Source organism: Balaenoptera borealis, assembly GCF_965194805.1.
Source record: "Balaenoptera borealis genome assembly, chromosome: 8".
NCBI lineage: Eukaryota > Metazoa > Chordata > Mammalia > Artiodactyla > Balaenopteridae > Balaenoptera > Balaenoptera borealis.
In genome coordinates, this window is record NC_138865.1 from 121,996,828 (window position 1) to 122,015,648 (window position 18,821).

Sequence of the window (18,821 nt, forward strand, 5' to 3'; positions counted from 1 at the left end):
GGCCCTGCGGAGGCCGCGCGGGGCCGCAATGACGGGGAAATCCCAGGGGAACCGGCTCGAGCAAAAACCCCTCCGGCTGCGCAGCCACACCAGCGGGATGTGCGCAGGAGCGAGCAGTGTGGGCGTGACGTCAACGCGCACGGACGGAGGCGCGCCGTGAGACGTAAGTCCGCACGCAGGAGCAGCGACGGCGGGCGCAGGCGCAGTGAGACTCCGAGGGCGCGGCAAAGGCGCATTGGCTCAGAGCGATGGGCGGGGAGTCGACGGCCCCGCGATGGCCGCCTACCGGCGTCGGACCTGTCGGCCTCACGGCCCAGCTCGGAGCCGGGCCTCCTGACGACGCCGGAGGGCGAGGCTCCCCGGCCCGCTGCCGCTGCCGCTGTCATGTATCCGCCGCCGCCGCTGCCGCCGCGTCGGGACTTCATCTCGGTGACGCTGAGCCCCGGCCGGAGCTACGACGGCGTCCAGGGCCTGAGGCGGCGCTCGTTCTGGCGGGTGAGGGGCGGCCTGGGGGCCTCCCCAGGGCGAGCACACGAACGGGGCCGGCCCCGCGGCTCCCGGGGTCCCCGGCTGCAGGGCCGAGGCGAGGCCGGCGGAGCCTGAGCCAGCACACGCGGGCTGCCGGTCTTTCCCCGCTGCCCACCTGTGAGCCAGAAACGGCCTCCGCGTGGGTTTGCATTCTCCTCGATCGCGGGCCCGTGCGGTGTGTCGTCTGCAGCAGTATCATCCCAGCCTGCGGCCCCTGCCGAGAGGCAACTTCCTCCAGTTCAAAAGCAGCAGATCCCAGGCTGGGCCTCCGGAATTCCTCGTCGTCCCCACGGAGTGTGTCACAGTGGGAGAGATTTCCAGCTGTGCTCTTTTCAGTAAAAAGTGTCACTGTCTGTCTGTCTGTCTCAGAAATGGAAGCAGCTGTCGAGGTTACAGCGGAACGTGGTCCTCTTCCTGCTGGCGTTCCTGATGCTCTGCGGCCTCCTGTCCTACATCAGCGTGGCCGACGAGTGGAAAGGTACCAGCTCCACGATTCCGCAGTGATCCGTGGGGGTCCCTGAGGGCGGGCTAAGCGGCAGCAGCGCGATCTCGCAGCTGCAGGAGGCGTAGACGTCAACACATTGGCAGGAAGTGGAAATACAGGGAAGCCTAGAGTGTTCCCACGCCCCGGCTGGGAGGTGGCTGTTGATTTGAGGTTGTGTGACTGTTTCCCAAATGTCTGCTGTGAGGACCGGCATCTCACCCTCTCTGTCTCACAGCGAGATTCAGGTCCTGAGACTGAATGCTGAGTCTGAACGCGTTGCGTGAATTTCCTAACACGCGCTACCGGGAGCTGGGCAGGGCCAGGCAGGGTGCCAGCGAGGAGGTGCGGGGTCCCTTCTGAATTGCTCTAGGATGGCTTCTTTGAGGAGGAAAGTTAAAGAGCCACTGTAGGTTTACTCCAGTAAATGGCCCGTGTGCCACCTTGTGCCCTTCCCGAAACGGAAAACATAAAGGCAGAGTAACGGGCACGTGGGTGGGGATAAGGGCAGAAACTGCCAGGTGCTTCGGAAAAGGTGTGATTCCCTGTGGCCGTTCTGGAACTGCTTGAACTGCCCTCTTTGGAGGTCCCACCGCGTCCTTTTACACGGAGTCAAAGCTGTGTGCATGCTGTCTCGAGTGCACGTTGAATGTCCTCCAGGCCTTGTGGCGAATTTGAGATAAAGTAGATCCTCTTGTTTAGCCGTGGGCAGCAGGTCGGCAGAAGGGCCGAAGATGAGACCCGCAAATCCACCCGTCTTGCCAGCTCCTCGGAGAGCAGCTGAGAACCCGGAAACCTTCGCGGGGGTGTCCCCTCAGGTACTTTGAATAAACTCTCCGTGGAGTTGTAACCCGGGCCCGTGCCAGAAGCACTTCGGAACAGTACGTGCTGTTTCAGACAGACTGGGAAGGGTCCTGTTTCTTCCCATTTGTTTGAGGTTCTAACCTCACACTCCTTACTCTGGGCTGGTTGGATGAAGGAGACGGGGGAAAGGAGGAGGGCCATTCTGTCCTTCATCTTCTTTGCGCATCTGCTGTGCCGGATCCTTGGTAGGTGTGAACGAGACCCATCCCTTTCCTGTGGGAGCTACTGACGGGGGACGCTCAGGCGGGCGCTCCGCTCTGGACCTGCCCAGACCGAGTTGCTGGGGGCCCGAGCGTCAGTCGGGGCCTGGGGGAGAGGGTTGGGAGTACGCAGAGAGGGGGAGGGAGGGGCGAGGCCTCGTGCTGGGGCGCTTCCGGGGACGGGGGGAGGACGTGGAGACTAGAGGGCAGTCTGGGCAGCCAGAGAGCCAGGGAAAGTCCCCTGCAAAGGGCGGTGGCTCCAGGGGGCACGGCCTTGGAGAACCCGGGGCGCTCTGCACCTGGGGACACCCTCCACTGCGGGTTGGGGTGTCCGTCCATATGCGCCGAGGGCCCCCCAGGGAGAGGATCCTGGGACAGGTGCCGGCCTCACACCCCTGCAGGGCTGCCCCGGGGAGAGACAGGCGGCCGTTCTCCCCGTGTCCTCCTGGAGGCTCTGTGGGTAAAAGAGGGAATTTCTCCCTTTGGAGCCGTGAGCATCCTTTCTTCCACTTCCGTGGCTGCCCTTTTGCCTGTTGACCTTCAGAGTCCTGTGAAAGCAGAACGCGGCACATTCCCCACTGAGAGACACCTTCCCACACCTCAGCGTCCAGGAGCCCGTCTCTGGTGTCTAGGAGGGGCTGGAGGTGAGGGGCTGAGCACCCGTGTCTCCTCTGGCACAAGTCCTGGGGCCGCTGTGCACCTGAAGGCCGCTCGGACCTTCTCTTCCGCTCAGACGCCAGCACTCGTCCCCAGGGCCTGTTTGAGCGATGCAGCTTTGTTTCGGCCAGACCTGCGCTCTTGACCCGGGGGGCGCAGCTTGGTGGGGTTTGAATCCTTGGAAGGAGAATGTCTTCCGGGATCCTCCAGCAAGGTTTCCACGGATGCTGAAAAGCAGAGACTTTTCCATTCACAAGTCAGCGTCCTCACGTCCTGGAGGAGTTGCCAGCCACGCGCACTGTTGAGGGCTGGCTGGGAGCCAGGAGGGGCGCCGCCCTGCCCGCAGCGCTCTGTCACTGACCGGCCACCTCTGCCACACCCTTCCGAGGAGGGAGCTGGGGAGTCCGGGCGCGGGCCTGCGACAGTGCCGTCTGCGGCTCCGTCCGTGGGGCCGTGCTGGCTCTGCCCCTGCCGGCCCTGCTACCCTTAGGGTCTGACAGCCGGAAACGTCCCTGCCAGGGGCTTAACCCGCTGTCCAGGGTGACCCTCGCCCGTTGGCAGAGCCTCCATCCGGGTGGTCAGGGCCAGGAGCTGGCGAGTAAGGGGCTCCTCCCAGAGCTGCCTGTCGTGGGAAAAATGAAAATAAGTTCCCGTGGGAATTGCAGCCGCTGCGCGAGTCCACAGTGCTCCCTGCGCGGGGCCGCGTCAGACGGGGGGCAGCGTCCCAGATGGACGATGGAATCATTTCACGAGTGACTCTTGTCTCTTCTTGTCTCTGCCCAGAAGCCTCCAAGGCATTTCCGACGGGGACCCCCCAACCTGCAGATTAGAGCCCCCGATGGAGCCGCCAAGGACGGGAGGCAGGAAGAGGCCCAGAGGAGGGCAGAGGCGGTGGGCCAGGGTCCCCGGGAAGACGAGGCGCAGGGAAGCCGCGTCAGGTACCGGCAGCAGCCGAGGCGGGCTGAATGGGGGCGCAGAGGCCGTCGGGGTCTCTGTGGTGTCTCTTTCCCTGAACGACAGAGAAACAGCCTGACGCGTAATGGCCTTCTCGCTCCTGTTCCTCGCAGACAGCGTGTGCCCCGTGGGGGGTGGGAGGGCGGGGCAGGGCCCCCCGCGTGGAGGCCGAGTCTGAGCCCAGCTCGGCTGTGACCTCGACCTCGACCTCGGGGCGTCAGCACCTCTGCCCGGGGTCTGAGCGCTCTCCCTCCTCCCGCTCCAGCCGGAGGGGCACAGGGCCCGAACCGGAGCAGGGCACCCAGCTGCCTCTGAGAAAGGCAGAGGCCCCCGCCAGGCCTTCCCCGCAGGCCCTCAGGACGAGGAACAGTCCAGGTGAGGTCCCGCCTGCGCCCTCTCGGGCCTGCCCTGGGCACTCTGAGGGAGGGGGCGTGTGGACACGCACAGGAGCGGCGGGGCGGCGGGGGGCTCCTGCCGTCCCTCCGAGCGCCGCTCAGCCTTGGACACCCAGGTGCAGGGACGCGCGGGTCTCGGGGTCAGGCACCCCTTGGAGCTCTGGTGACGACGTGGGGCTCCTTGGCGGCTGTTGTCCCGTGTCCGGCGCTGCAGCCGCACAGGAACGTGTGTGCGGGAGGCTCGTTTCCCGCCTGTGTCCGGGCAGCCAGGGGCCTCGGGGCTGCGGTCCTCATGTTGCCCCTTGAGGGGTCAGTCTGTCCTGTTCCCATTCCACGGACAGGAGAACTGAGTCTGGGTCACCGCCGGGACCCTCTGCTCTCGGTGCTGGAGCCCCCAGGGAGGACAGGAGAGCCCGGAGTGGGGACACGGGGCGACCGTGTGGGGTTAGAAATGGACGGCAGAGCCGTGGGTGTCGACGCTGACGGGACGTGTGCTGAAGCCGTGGACACACGTGTTCCCCTGCGCGGTAGCCCCGTGTGTGCGCATGGTCCCCCTGCGTGTGGCGGGAAGCTGTCTCTGGACGCGCCCCGAGGGCGCCCTGGGGAGTGTCTGAGCGGCCTTGGCGGTGTCTGCTCCCCGTTTTGTCCCCTTTGGAAGTGCCCGCAGCTGATCGGGCAGGACGCGGCACCGCCAGACGAGGTATTCTTGTCCGGGTCACCAGCGCCTGTCACGTTTGATGTCCCCAAACCAGACTGCACGTCGCAGCCGTAGTGGTCCTGCGGCCTCTGATCTTTTGCGAGTGGCCACTGCCCCCCGGAGGGTGGTCCCCGCTGGGCCCTGGTGGAGGCAGATGGGCCCAGGCCAGGCAGCGGGTCCTGCGCAGACCTTCACTACAGCCCACGGTACCCCACGTCAGCCTCACTCGCCATGGGGCCGCAGGACGGCTCTGTCCGGGCGCCCACGCCCCGCTTCCCTCCTCGCAGCCTCGCAGAACGAGCGCCAGAAGGCCGTGGTCGCTGCCTTCCGCCACGCGTGGGCCGGATACCGCAAGTTCGCCTGGGGCCACGACGAGCTGAAGCCCGTGTCCAAGTCCTTCAGCGAGTGGTTCGGCCTCGGCCTCACGCTGATCGACGCCCTGGACACCATGTGGATTTTGGGTCTGAAGAAAGGTATCTGCTCGTCCCTAGCACGGGGGCCGAGCTCTCGTGCGTGACCCTCGGGCCCGAGTGGGCCTGGCCCGGGAGGTGTCCACGCGCCGTGTCCCGCTGGGCTGCGCCTCCCCTCGTCCTGGGTGCCAGGGTGGCCGTGCTGGCCGTGGGCAGTTCCTTTGTCCCCTCGTCCAGGCGCCCAGGGGATGCTCAGGACAGGCGTCCCCTGCGCCCCCTGCCGAGAGCTGAGTGAGGCTGTAGGTGGGCTTCCAGGGGCGTTCCCAGCCCGTGTTTCTGTTGCAGTCAGGCGGGGCCCGGTGGTGGGAGGTGACACGTGATCCGACGGAGTCGCCAGCGCCCCGAATCTCTCCCTAATGTCCTCCTGTGCCGCGCAGATGGGGCTAAGTTGGGATGGTGTGTCTCTAGGTGTTTCTAAACTGGCATTTTAAACATCTGTTTTAAGTCTTCTGATTGGGCTGAAGACCGCCTGCCACTCACTCACCCTCGTGGTCCTCTGTAGCGCGGCTGTGATTGTCGAGCACTTGACCTCGTGCTGCATGGCCTTCCCCCAGCTGCACACTGGCTCGATTTTTTTTGCGGGATTGGAAGCCTTCAGGGTCCCCTCTTGCACTAGGAAGTGACGTTGAAACCCTGCAGGGGATGCATGTGGCCCCAGAGGGAGCAGTCAGGGAAATGCTTGGACTGTTCATTTGTTCCTGTATCGCTACTGTTTCACGTGATAGAATTTGAAGAAGCCAGGAAGTGGGTGTCCCAGAGGTTATTGTTTCAGAAAAACGTGGACGTCAACCTGTTTGAGAGCACCATCCGGATCCTGGGGGGTCTTCTGAGCGCCTTCCACTTGTCCGGGGATGTCCTCTTTCTGAAAAAGGCTGTGAGTGTCCCGGCACCAGGTCGGCTCACGTCCTGGGGGCACTGGGGTCTCGAGTGCTGCACGGTCGGTCCTTTTCTCGTGGGATCGGGGTGGGGAGGCGTTTGTTTGCAGTCTGCTCTCCCCTCCACGCACTCGAGTCTGTTTCCGTGCACGTGCGTGGCTGAAGCGGCCCTGCCGCCTGCAGGCATGGTCATTCGGAGCTGGTTGAGTCCAGCTCGGCTTTTGCAGCTCCTCAGGGGTGGGGCCGCGTGAAGCCGGCAGACTCATCTCTCCGCTGGATTAGATGGAAACGGGCGGCGGGTCAGTGTCGTGCCATGGAGACAGGCCGCTCTGGGACAGGAATCTCTGACTCATCGCTGTGTTGTGTGTCAGGAGGATTTTGGAAATCGGTTAATGCCTGCGTTCCAAACACCCTCTAAGATTCCGTACTCCGACGTAAACATCGGCACTGGAGTTGCCCACCCACCGCGTTGGACCTCTGACAGCACGGTGGCCGAGGTGACAAGCATTCAGCTGGAGTTCCGAGAGCTCTCTCGTCTCACGGGAGTTAAGAAATTTCAGGTACGGGGGCGCTGTGCTTCCAGCTGGAGCAGGTGTGCAGCGGGCTGTCTCTGGTTCAGTGGGGCAGGTGCAGGTCTGTGCGGTCATTGATCCTGGGCCATGAGACCAGTGTCGTTTTCGGTTTTGTCCCACGTTTTTCCTGGTGAATCCCGTTATCTCGTGATATCAGAGGTGCAGGCATGAAAGGCATTGACTGGAGGGTGAGTCCTCTGCCCGGCCCCACCCCCGTGCAGTCCCGTGTCCTTAGGGTCCTGGCAGTGGACGTCTTGTCGTGCGGCGCTCTGTGTGGCCCCGGGTCCACCTGCTGTTGTCCGCGGCTCTCCTGAGCCAGTGGGGGCGGCTGGCTCCGTCGTGGCTGCTGCCGTGGGATGTGTGGAGTCACCGGGTTGTGTAGCCAGTTCAGTGCAGATGACATTGGGGTCACCCCAGCCGTGGCACCTGGACTGTGCCCACGCACGTGTCTGTCCTGGGTGGGCGGCTGGAGCGGTGTTGCTGGCGTGGCTGCTGCTGTGTGGCGGGACCAGCTGGTGCACGTGGAACGGAGGGCTGACGCTGACGCATGTTTTTTGTTCTTGGCTCTCCATACGTTATTGCCTCCAGCAGTGTCTGCTCGCCCGCCTTAGGCAGGGCCCCGCCTGTGCACGATGTCTCTGCTTGTGGGCCTTCCTCTCAGGTTGATTCTATTTCTTCAGCTTTTTTTCTCCCTCTCCTTTTTTTTTTTATTTTTTTATAAGATTTATTTATTGATTGATTGCTATGTTGGGTCTTCGTTTCTGTGCGAGGGCTTTCTCCAGTTGCGGCGAGTGGGGGCCACTCTTCATCGCGGTGCGCGGGCCTCTCACTATCGCGGCCTCTCTTGTTGCGGAGCACAGGCTCCAGACGCGCAGGCTCAGTAGTTGTGGCTCACGGGTCCAGTTGCTCCGCGGCATGTGGGATCTTCCCAGACCAGGGCTCGAACCCGTGTCCCCTGCATTAGCAGGCAGATTCCCAACCACTGCGCCACCAGGGAAGCCCCCTTTTTTTTTAAAGATGGCATTTTATTTTTATTTTTAAATTAATTAATTAATTATTTTTGGCTGCATTGGGTCTTCGTAGCAGTGCGTGGGCTTCTTACTGTGGGGGCTTCTCTTGTTGCAGAGCATGGGTTCTAGGTGTGCAGGCTTCAGTAGTTGTGGTTCCAGGGCTCAGTAGTTGTGGCTCACGGGCTCTAGAGCACAGACTCAGTAGGTGTGGCGCACGGGCTTAGTTGCTCCGCGGCATGTGGGATCTTCCCGGACCAGGGCTCAAACCCGTGTCCCCTGCACTGGTAGGCGGATTCTTAACCACTGTGCCACCAGAGATGCCCTCCCTTTTGTTTTTAATTGAGATTTAGTTTATATATCGAGAAATCTTGTCTTCTTCTGTGTACATTGCGTGTACTCACATGTTTGTGACCGTCATCATTATGTAATTCCAGAACAATTCCCTCACCCAGATTGAACCCAGCACTGTTTGCCGACCCCCCTTGGCAGCCTCACAGGGCTGGGCTCTGGCACGGGCCCCATTCTGGACAGTTCTTGTCCTTCCTGCAGTGGCTGCAGTCTGGGCGTTGAGTGAGCGTGCAGTCCTCAAGGTTGCAGGACTGGTCAGAATCCTTCCTTTCCGAGTGCAGACAGGCTTTATCGTGTGGGTTGACCGCGTGTCTAGACGGTCACCTGCTGAGCTTTGGCCTGTGTCCCACTGGAGATCTTGACAACACGTCTCCTGTCGGGTCCCATCCTGCACAGACGTCCTCGTGTGTTGTCCAGCCATACTTGTACCTCTTGGTGTGTGTGATTGTGTCTTGCTGGATTGATTTTTCTGACAGTCAGTGGTTCGTCTTCTGAGTTTGCGTGTTGGGGTGCTGTGTATCTTCTGTGTATAAGTGCGTCGTCAGGTCCTTTGCCCATCAGTGGACTGAAGGGGTTGTGTGCACGTTGTCAGGACGCATACATGCGCTATGGTGGCCACTTGCTCCTAAGATGTCCCCCAAGGGTGGGGGCTGAGGACCGTGGCGAGGGCGGGTTCAGCCCTGTGGTCGGGCCCGTCGGGGCGGCAGCGTCCAAGGAGCGCAGCCCGCCCTGCTCACTGCCCTGCCCTCCTCTGCCCCAGGAGGCCGTGGAGGAGGTGACCAGGCGCGTGCACTCCCTGCGCGGGAAGAAGGACGGGCTGGTGCCCATGTTCATCAACACCAACAGCGGGCTCTTCACCCACCTGGGCGTGTTCACCCTGGGCGCCAGGGCCGACAGCTACTACGAGTACCTGCTGAAGCAGTGGATCCAGGGGGGGAAGAAGGAGACACAGTGAGGCCCGTTTCTCTGCCCTCGGGGCGGGCCCCAGCTCTCGGGGTGGGGGGAACAGGCAGCCTCACCAGCCAGGGCCGGGGCCCTCCGCGGGGCGGGTGTCTCCTCACAGCCTGTGTGCAGAGCCAGGGCCCGGCCGGCCGCCGGGGTCCACGGCTCGCCAGTGCCGGGCAGCCGGGGTCTTCCTCGGGCCTGTGGCCGCCCCTCTGCCCGTCCGCTCCCGCAGCCGGCAGCCAGGGCCACCTGGGCCTCCTCGAGCTCAGTGCCCTGACCCTGAAAACACACGCTTTCCCGGGGAGCGGCGCTAGCTCCTCGTCCAGCTTAGAAAATAGAGATGAACCCTCACGAGGGTGCTGGGATCACCTCAAGTCTCAGGCCAGGGGTGACAGTGACCCAGAATCAGGGGCATGGGCAGCTCCAGGCCATCACCCACGGGTGAGACGAGGGTGTCACCAACTGGGGAGCTCGCGGGCTGGTTCAGAGAACCGGGGTGGGCGCGTCGGGGCCAAGGGCTCGGCAGAGACTGGTCTCTGGTGGCCCCTTGGGGCTGGTGGGGAGGCACGGGCCCTGGTGAGGGGCGGGGGCAGAAGCCCGCGGGGCTGGCACGGGCCTCCACGCGGAGACTGGCGGGGCGCCACCCCAGACAGGGCAGCCGCGAGAATGGGGACGGGAGCTCAGGGTCGTGCCCTTTGCCGGAACACGGGGGCTGTGCGCCCGCCTGGCCCGAGCACACGGGCCCCGCTGGTCTGCACAGGCTGCTGGAAGACTACCTCGAAGCCGTGGAGGGAATCAAAAAGCACCTGCTGCACAGATCTGAACCCGGCAAGCTGACCTTCGTGGGGGAACTCGCGCACGGCCGCTTCAGCGCCAAGATGGTGAGCACGAGCGTGGTCTGACGTGGCCTAGCGGGGTCTTGGGGCTCCACCCTTTGTCCTTGACATCTGATGGCTCGTGACAGGGGGAGCTGAGGTCTGTGTGGTGCCGGGGCCCCTCCCCTGCTCCAAGCCCCGCCTTCCATGCTCGGGGAGCCCCGCCCCCAGCTCCCCCTCCCCCTGTCCTCCTGCAGCTGGTGCTCCGTCGGCCGTCTGGGGCAGGAGGTGAGGGAGACCCGGGTCAGCATGTGCTCCCTGGGAGGTGCCGGTCCTTCTAGCAGCTTCTGCCCTGCGCGCGTGGGGCCCCTGGTGTGTGGCCTGCAGTTCAGTCCCCTGTTGGAGCCCTGCCGGCACTCAGGCCTGTTGGCTCCTGGGAACATGGGAGGCCTGATAACGCTGGACCCGTGTGGAACCCGTGAGGCCGCAGGTCCACGGTGGTGAGGTGACCCTCTGATTCCAGGACCACCTGGTGTGCTTCCTGCCAGGGACGCTAGCTCTGGGCGCCCACCACGGCCTGCCTGCCGACCACATGGAGCTGGCCCGGGCGCTCATGGACACCTGCTACCAGATGAACCGTCAGATGGAGACGGGGCTGAGCCCCGAAATCGTGCACTTCAACCTGCACCCCCAGAAGTCCCGTAAGGACGTGCAGGTCAAGGTGAGCCACGCTGGGGCCTTGGGGCCCGGCGGCGCCAGGGCAGGGGCGTGGCAAGGCTAATCCTGAGCCCGCGTTCCTCCCCAGGCGGCCGACAGACACAACCTGCTGCGGCCCGAGACGGTGGAGAGCTTGTTCTACCTGTACCGCTTCACGGGCGACCGCAAGTACCAGGACTGGGGCTGGGAGCTCCTGCGAAGCTTCAACACGTACACGAGGGTGAGGGCCCGCCCGCCGCCTGGTCCTCGTCCCCAGCTCCTCACCGTCACCTGCCAAGTGGCTGGATGGGGGAGGCCCCACCCTGGCCGCGAGCGCCCATCTGCCCAGCACTGCCCTCGAGGTGTATATGACCCGGGGGCCAGGGCATCCCTCCTTCCTCTCTCGGGGGGGCCGCCTGTGTGGGGAGGGTCCCTGCCGTGGCCCGAGGTGCACAGAGCGTGTCCCTCCTGGGTTGTCTGTGTGGCCTGGGCAGCACTTTCCCACCCGGAGGTGACTTCTGGGCCGCTGCTCCCCAGGACGGGTGCCGTGACCACCACCACCCCCGCTGTGCTCAGGCCCAGCCGCCCATCGTACAGCCGGGGCCATGGCTCAGAGAAGGTCCTGCCCTGCCCAGGGCCCACTGCCCACCCCAGCAGAGCGGAGACTTGATCTTTGCCCTGTGGCACGTGAGGTGCTGGGTTGTACACCCCTCGGGTGACCTCAGGGCTTTTGCAAGACCTGTACAGGTTCTGGAGGTCGCACTTTCCATCTGGTCACTTGCAGGCTGCTGGCATCGCCCAGGGGGTCCCTGGAGGAACCACGGCTGACCTCCAGGGCGGCCAGTCCTCTTGTGGGCCTTGGGGTCCTCACCGCCCCAGACCCTGCCCTGGGGAGCCGTGTGTGCTGCGGTGGGGCAGGGTCTCGGGAGGGTGCCTCTAGCCTGCAGCCCTTGAAAGGGCTGAGCCTGCATCGTGACGCTGTGGCCTTGGCTCTCGTGCAGGTCCCCTCTGGCGGCTATTCTTCCATCAGCAACGTCCAGGACCCCCGCAATCCCCAGCCCAGGGACAAGATGGAGAGCTTCTTTCTGGGGGAGACGCTCAAGTACCTGTATCTGCTCTTCTCCGATGACCCAGACCTGCTCAGCTTGGACACTTACGTGTTCAACACGGAGGCTCACCCCCTGCCCATCTGGGCCCCCTCCTAGGGCGGGACGGCTCCCAAGTGGGTGCTGCCCGGGGGACTGATGAGTCCTGTCATCGAGGGTGCCTGTCGGCAAGACCCTGGCCCTGACCTTGGCTGTGTGGTGTCCACCCAGCCGGCTGGACGTGCTCCAGGCCGGGCTGATGACAGAGGCAGTGGCAACTGGGCCAGGACGTTTCAGGGCCTCATAGCTGCTTGGGGTGGCCGCTGGGCTTCTGGTGCTCTGCCACTGGTTCTGGGCTCCTTGCCTGGTTCTCATCGGGGCACCGTTAGGAACAAGTAGGAATAAATCAGCGCTGTGATTCAGGGAGGTCCGGTCCACCCGGGGAGCCTCTTCCTTCTTCCTGAGAAAATCAAATCGTGACTACATTCCTGAAACCTAAATGCCCTCCTGCTGGCCGTGCAGGGCTTCCTAGGGGTCCTGGGCCCTCTGGTCACCCTGGGCCACACTGGGTCCCCAGAGCCCATGATGAGATCAGAGACAGGTGCTGCGGGGACAGCCTGGGTACAGCTCAGCCTCGGGGCCTCACAGCCTGTGAACATGCCCCAACCCGGGGGTCTCGGCATCTGTGGCCTCATGGGGATCCGGGCCCCTGGCTGGCTGTGGTGGTTACACGTTGGATTCAGGGATCCTCCCCTTGCCCTTGCCGGGGCTGGATGGGCAAGTTCACCGGCTCCCAGGCCAGCCCTGATTGATGGACTTTTCAGTGGCGATAAAAGTACATTTGTTCTAACTGGCACCCGCTGTGTCTTTGTTTCCGGAGTCGCAACTGTGAAACGGGGAGGGTCGGCAGGGGCAGTGTTTGTTTGGGTCAGGTCTGACATGTGTCCAGAGGTCAGCTTTGCCCCTGCCCCTGGGGGGGAGATTTGGGAGTGTCAGCTCCACGGGGCAGGTGCTGGCCACAGTGGAGCCCAGGGTGAGAGTATGCCTGTGACGGTTGCCGGTGCCAGTGAGCATGGTGGGCCCCACCTGCTCTGCCCGCTTCTCTGGTGTGTGGGGTGTCCGCACCTGGGGTTCCTTCTCAGGGTGCCTGGTCACCCTATCTCATTCCTTTTTTAAAAAATAAATTTATTTTATTTAATTTTGGCTGCATTGGGTCTTCGTTGCGGTGCGCGGGCTTCTCACCGCGGTGGTTTCTCTTGTTGCGGAGCAGGGGCTCTAGGTGCACGGGCTCAGTAGTTGTGGCTCACGGGCTCTAGAGCACAGGCTCAGTAGTTGTGGCGCACGGGCTTAGCTGCTCCGCAGCATGTGGGATCTTCCCGGACCAGGGCTCGAACCCATGTCCCCTGCCTTGGCAGGCGAATTCCTAACCACCGCACCACCAGGGAAGCCCTCATTCCTTGTCTTTAGCCGGCAGCGCCCATGCCTTAGGGCTGACCCCCAGGGTGGTTTTCCAGAGAGGAGCCAGGATCCTGGGCCTCAGCTGGCCCTAGCTCCCAGGCCCTGGTGACCTTGTAGAACAGGCCAGCCCTTTCTCCGTGTTAAATGTGAGGAGACATCGTTATTCCTAGAAGCCTCTACAACAGGCGCCGGACCCGGGGTCAGGCAGGGCCTGGCCTGCTGCTGTGGCCCCGCCTCCACTCGCACCTTCTGTGCTCACCCTCAGGGCTGCCGCCCTCCACTTGCCCACGGGCCCCGCAGGTTCCGTGCCCGGCAGGTGCCCGGCAGGTGTGCAGGGCCTGTGTCTCAGCCGGCCTCTTGCCCTGCCTCTCACGGTCGGTCTGCCTGCCTGGCAGGACCTCCCCAGCTGGAGGGCGCGCTGTGCTCCGTCGCTGCCCCGCCCCCCGCCCCCCACACCCCAGCGCAGGAGCCTCTTGGGCGGCAGGGTTCCCACAGGGTGGGGCCTGAGTCCGCTGAGTGACGCAGACTGTCCCCCCGCCCCCGCCCAGGCCTGGCCCCAAGCAGGGGGACTTGGGGGCCGCAGGGCTCCCCAGACAGACACTGCAGTGGTTGGGGACGAAGAGGATGAAGAGGACAGCTGAGAAGGGAGGGGGAGACTCACTGGGGTGGCCTCTCGTGGTGGGTGTGGACTGGCCAGCCGCAGGCAAGGCCGGCATCCCCCGTCACCCAAGACACAGACGGGAACTGAGGACTGCTTTATTTATCAGCGGAGTTTAGAAGGTGGTGTAAGCGTGTTCACTGCGTCCAGGGCCTCAAGACAGGACAGGACATGGGACAGGACACCAGTGTTTGTCCGGCCTCTCCCTCGGGCAAGGCCCTGCCCACCCTGGCCGAGCTCCAGGTTCAGGAGGTTGGGCCGGGGCTCCTCCCCCCTGACTCGCCTCAGGCTCCCAGCAAGTCCTCTCTGGTCCTGCTAGAGGTGCACCCCTCAGCCTCTGGGCCCCCGTGCTGTGCCAGCCGCAGCCGTCGCTCATGCCTGGCTGCCTCGACCCACTTGCCGATGAGGGTGGCCTCTAGCCTGCGCGCCTCCACGACAGATGCGGGGTCTTCTGGGTGGGACGCTCTGAGGAGCGGGCGTGGGGGGGACTCAGCAGGGCTGGCAGGCCCCGGGCCTCACACCACCCTAGCCCACGTCCACCCATCGGCCCAGGCCAGGTATTGCACGCCCTCCCCAGGCGGGACTGCACCTGAGGTCCAGGTGATGCGCTGCCCCGTGGATGGTGATGGCGAGGACTGACGTGCTCAGGTTGCTCTGAATCTGGATCATTGAAGGAGCCTCCGTGTCAGGGCTGCAGACTGTGCCCTGGGCCTCAGCCTCGCAGCACAACCTGCTGGGAGGCTGCATGTCCCAGCTTGTGGGGTGCAGTTAAAGCAGTAGTTTGAGGTGACTGCACAGACCTGAACCGTCCCATTACAAATGAAAGGTGAAGATTAATGAGCCAAAAGTCAGGTCGCCGTAAAAGTCAGGAATAGAACCAACAAAGGGAGAGGAGGGAACAATGAAGACTGCAACAAAAATCAAGGAGGTACAGAGCCAAGAGCGCTGGGACCCACACAGGGGCAGGGACTTCCTGGCAGTGACTCACCCCTCCCCCTGCCCAGGGGTCCAGGTCACCGTTGGAGAAGATGATGTTGCTGGCAGCTGTGAGGTCTGAAAAGGACAGAGCAAGCAGTGGTGGGGACGGGGTGGGGCCCCCCAAATTTGTGACCCAGGGGCTGGATCAAACTCCAGCTATATCCAGGGAGTGTGGGAAACAGAGGCAGCTCAGTGCAGGGGGAAGGATGCCGCCCCCACCCCTGCCTTGAGCCTCACCGCCTCCCCCAAAGCTGGTCTGCAGCCAGTCCTGCCGGGGCCACACGCCCCACGTGTCCAGGCAGTACTGCTGGCGCAGGGCTTCAGTGAAGGGCAGGTCAGGGAAGATGTCCGACACGTTGTTGCTGGAAAACGTCAGGTTGATCTCAGTGCAGGCCTGCGGGACACCCGCACCACCATCAGGCCAGGGGGCCAGGACACCACGTGTAGCACCCCATACTTGGCAGTCCCAGGCCCCCAGCTCCCCCATACCTGGTAGTCCCAGGCCTTGGCATCAGGGCCCAAGCCGCAGCCTGTGGGGTCGGCACAGACCTGGTACTGCAGGTAGATGTCATAGCAGGGCTCCGTGCCCGAGGAGTTGTACACCAGGCCTGGGGGAGAGGGGTGCTGGGGCTGGGTGCCTGGACACCCACCCTGCCCCCTTAGACGGGTCCAGCAGGTGTCAGGGGCTCTGGGGTGCTGTGAGCCCAGTGAGGAGTGGAGTGGTTGGGGTCTGTACTGTCAGCTCCTGTCCTGGCTGCTGAGGGCAGCTGGCCAGCCCACCTTGCTGTTCCCCCTCCCAGCAGGGTGGGCTGAGGTGGGGTGTGCTGCCCTTTGCACTGGGGACCTCCCAGAAGGCCCTTGGGTCCGCGCTCTCCAGGCTGGGCCACAACGGGGATGGCCACCTCCTGCCCCAGGGGCCAAGTGGAAGCTTCTGTGCTGCCCGCCCGCTCCTCAGCCCACCTGCTCCCATGCCAACACTGGGCCCCTCACGCTCGACACCAGCCCAGGCAGGTGGGCAGACGCACCGGCCAACGATCGGAGCCCCTTGATCCTCTGGCTCTCACTCAGCAGCCGGTCGCAGCCAACCTGTGGGTGCCAGCAGAGCCCCTCAGCCGGCCACCCCCCTCGAGACCTTCCCTAGTCCCAGGTCCCAGAGTGGGTGCAAGGTCCTGGGGCTGGCCAGCTCTGACCACCCCAGGGCAGCCGGGCCCTTCCCTGTCCACAGGACACTGCCCTCCCCGGGTTCCCGCCAGCCAGGGGTGGGTGTCTCGCCTTGACGGGGTTGGCAGGAAGGTGTCCCACGAAGTCGACAGGGTACGGGTAGTCCATCATGGCCAGCAGGGTGAAGGCATTCCGGGCAAACCCGAAGAGTTGGGTCAGGTCCCCCGGGCCAGAGAGTGGCCAGCGGGTGCCGAACTCCTGGCTGACCGCGTCATAGGCTGCCAGGAGGAGCGGGACAAGGGCCTTTGGAGTCTTCAAGCACAGGTGGGGGAGGGGGAATGGGGGGCAGGGAGGCAGGGGGCGGCCTCCTCACCTCCCTGTAGGAACAAGTCTTTGATCTGCCGGAAGGCGTCCCGCACGGCCTGGGCACACTCGGGACTCTGGCCCTCAAAGTCCTGGAGGAAAGAAGGGTGTGGCTGCACCCACCGCCTGGCCTGCCTGGGGGAGGGTCCGGGGCCGGAGGCTTCACTTACTGCCGAGACGTCCCGGAAGAACTGGTAGGGGTCACCGAGGCCTGCCACCGCGACGACAGGTGCGCTGGCCGCCAGTGCCCCCGCCACGAGGTGCGGGTACTTTATCCTCATGTAGGCGCTGAGCATCCCCCCATAGCTGGGCAGGGGCGCAGGGTTAGCTGGGTGGCTCCGCACGCCACCCCTGCAGCACCCTGCCCCCGCCGGCCCCGGTGCGCCTCCGCGACGACACCTGCCTCCTCTCTCCTTTCTCAGAGACCCCACCCCATGTCCCCAAAGGACCCCAAACTTCTAAGACCCAAAGAAATTCTGGCCGGGGCCAGGCTTGCATTTGTTCCGGGAGAGAAAGGAAACAAGGACGCACCTCCCGCCAAAGGCGATGGCGGGGGCGTCCCGGGCCCCAAGTTCCTGCCGAAGCGCCCGGAGCAGCCCCGCGTAGTCGGCCAGGGCCTGCTCCACCGTCAGCAGCTCCGTGTACCCGCGGCATCTGGACTGCTCACCGAACGGGAGAGACTTTCCGTAGTACCGCTGTGGGCAGGCGAACAGGGGTCACTGACCCCGCGCCCCGGTCTGGCCCCCACTCCCACCCCCAGCCCCAGCCGGTACCCACGTGCTCGGCAAAGACGACCAGGGCCCCCTGCTGCGCCGCCAGCTCCAGGATGAACCCTGAGTTGTTGGCGAAGGACCACACGTCCCCCTCGTTGCCCGTGTAGAAGAATATTGGCCCCTCGCCCCTCTTCCAGAACTTCTCTGTCGGGTGGAGGCGAGGGGGCGGGTGAGGCGTGGGGTGCCCGTCCTCATCCGACAGCAGGAACTGTCCCCAGGGCGACCTCACCTGACAGCAAGAACCGCTGGCGGAAGGTCTTGTTCCCAAACCTCTCGAAGTTGAAATGGTCCAGGAGCTGCTCGAAGTAGGCCTCCTGAAAGTCAGGGTCCGTGGCTCTGTGGGCTGGAGGGCACAGCGCTCAGCGGGGCGGACCTGGGGGTGCCGGGTGGGGGGCCCGCGGGCCGGCACTCACCCCCGGCCTCCAGGCTGCGCAGCTGCAGGGCCAGCAGCAGGGCCAGGGCCCAGCACAGCGCCGGCTGGGGCGGGAAGCTCATGTTCACTTTGCCCGCCAGCTTCGGGTCAGGTGGGCGGGGTCACGTGACCAGCAGGAAGCCCTCACGTGACGACCCGGGCGGGGCCGTGAGCAGCTCCGCCCGCTCCCCCAGCGGCCAGCTTCCGGGTCCTCAAGCTTCCGGCACTCGTGTGTCACCGTGAAGATGGTCGCTCTGGGGGCACAGGAAGTGGGCTGAGGGCTCGAGGGCCCGGTGCTGGGGCGGGGGACGTGCCTGCCCAGTCACCCGTCCTCTAGCGGCCACTGCTGAGGGCCGGGCGCCGTGCCACACACGCACCGGGCGGGAAGTGACTGCCCCCCTGCCCAGCCCCCTGCTGGCCACACGGCGTTGTCCTGGTCGGGCCCCCAGCGGGCAGGCCCAGGGGAGGGGCACTCTCAAGGGCAGGGCTGGGGAAGGCCGCCTCCTGAGCAGCTGCTCAGAACGACCCCTGAGAGGGAGGGAGCCTTAGGAGGATGGGGTGGGGGCTCCGTCGAAGAGGGTCGGCCGCCCTGAGAAAAGAGCCTGTTCTGTCCGAGCAACAGTGAGGGCCCGTGTGGCTGGGCAGGGGGCGGGCGAGCGGGGGCCTCGGAGCCCCGGCAGGAGATTGGGCAGCTCGTGGGGGTGGAGAAGGCTAGGAGGCCAAGCCTGGGATCTGGGACCCTCTCCCCTCCCGCTCAGGCCAGCCCCCTCACTGGCTCCGCAGTACCCAGAGGACGGAAGGGCCACCTCTCCCCTGTGCCAGTCCAGGGCCTGGTGAGCGGCCAGACAGGCCAAGCTGGGCGGCCCGCTCAGCACAGGTGGGGCCGCGCTGACTACAGTCCTGCTGGGGGCGTGGGCAGTGAGCCAGGCCCAGAGCAGGTGGGGAAGGCGGCCCCGCCCCGGGCAGCAGCGGGGAGGGGAGCCACCCATTCCCACTCCCAAGACTGTCCCCGGCCAGCTCGACCCCCAGGCTCTGCCCAGGCCTGGACTGTCTGGTGCTGGGACGGCCCAGGCTGGGCTGGAGTCCTGGGCTCTGGCCACAGCCAGGAAACCAGGAAACCGGGCCACCTGGCCCTTTGGCTTCCCCTCACACAGTCCCAGGACTGTCGCCGTGGCAGTCAGCATGGTGACAATGACTGTCCATCACGTGACACCACCCTATGGGTGTAGTCACCCTGAGGTCACCCAGTGCCACACCACAATCATCCCACAGTCCCTGTCCCCATCCCTATGTCCCTGTGTCCCCATCCCCATGTTCTCGTGTCCCTCATGTCTCCGTGTCCCCGTCCCCATGTCCCTATCCCTGTGTCCCTGTGTTCCTCACGTTCCCGTGTCCCCGTGTTCCCATGTCCCTATGTCCCCGTCCC

At 64.5% G+C, this 18,821-nt stretch overlaps 2 protein-coding genes across 6 annotated transcripts; one reads left to right on the forward strand and one right to left on the reverse strand.

The window, feature by feature from the left end:
• Positions 1-248: 248 nt before the first annotated feature.
• MAN1B1 (mannosidase alpha class 1B member 1) lies at positions 249-12,790 on the forward strand. 2 transcript variants are annotated; one of them, XM_082402567.1, is made up of 13 exons: positions 249-495; positions 898-1,006; positions 1,712-1,827; positions 3,514-3,668; positions 3,950-4,059; positions 5,064-5,249; positions 5,972-6,120; positions 6,493-6,681; positions 8,812-9,002; positions 9,757-9,877; positions 10,335-10,532; positions 10,617-10,748; positions 11,509-12,790. In XM_082402567.1, exons 1-13 carry the CDS (start codon positions 385-387, stop codon positions 11,710-11,712), a joined length of 1,971 nt encoding a protein of 656 aa, XP_082258693.1. In that variant the 5' UTR covers positions 249-384; the 3' UTR covers positions 11,713-12,790. The 2 variants fall into 2 exon arrangements, with proteins under 2 accessions (XP_082258693.1, XP_082258694.1); XM_082402568.1 differs by having other exon boundaries at positions 6,541-6,681.
• Positions 12,791-13,789: 999 nt separating this feature from the next.
• Positions 13,790-17,582, reverse strand: DPP7 (dipeptidyl peptidase 7). 4 transcript variants are annotated; one of them, XM_082402569.1, is made up of 13 exons: positions 17,397-17,557; positions 17,213-17,326; positions 16,988-17,127; positions 16,742-16,905; positions 16,381-16,516; positions 16,221-16,302; positions 15,959-16,125; positions 15,712-15,772; positions 15,176-15,324; positions 14,924-15,080; positions 14,697-14,761; positions 14,298-14,368; positions 13,790-14,173 (listed from the first exon to the last, which is right to left on the reverse strand). In XM_082402569.1, exons 1-13 carry the CDS (start codon positions 17,476-17,478, stop codon positions 13,993-13,995), a joined length of 1,569 nt encoding a protein of 522 aa, XP_082258695.1. In that variant the 5' UTR covers positions 17,479-17,557; the 3' UTR covers positions 13,790-13,992. The 4 variants fall into 4 exon arrangements, with proteins under 4 accessions (XP_082258695.1, XP_082258696.1, XP_082258697.1 ...); XM_082402570.1 differs by having other exon boundaries at positions 15,176-15,294; positions 17,397-17,544; XM_082402571.1 differs by lacking the exon at positions 14,697-14,761 and having other exon boundaries at positions 17,397-17,576.
• Between the last annotated feature and the right edge of the window lie 1,239 nt (positions 17,583-18,821).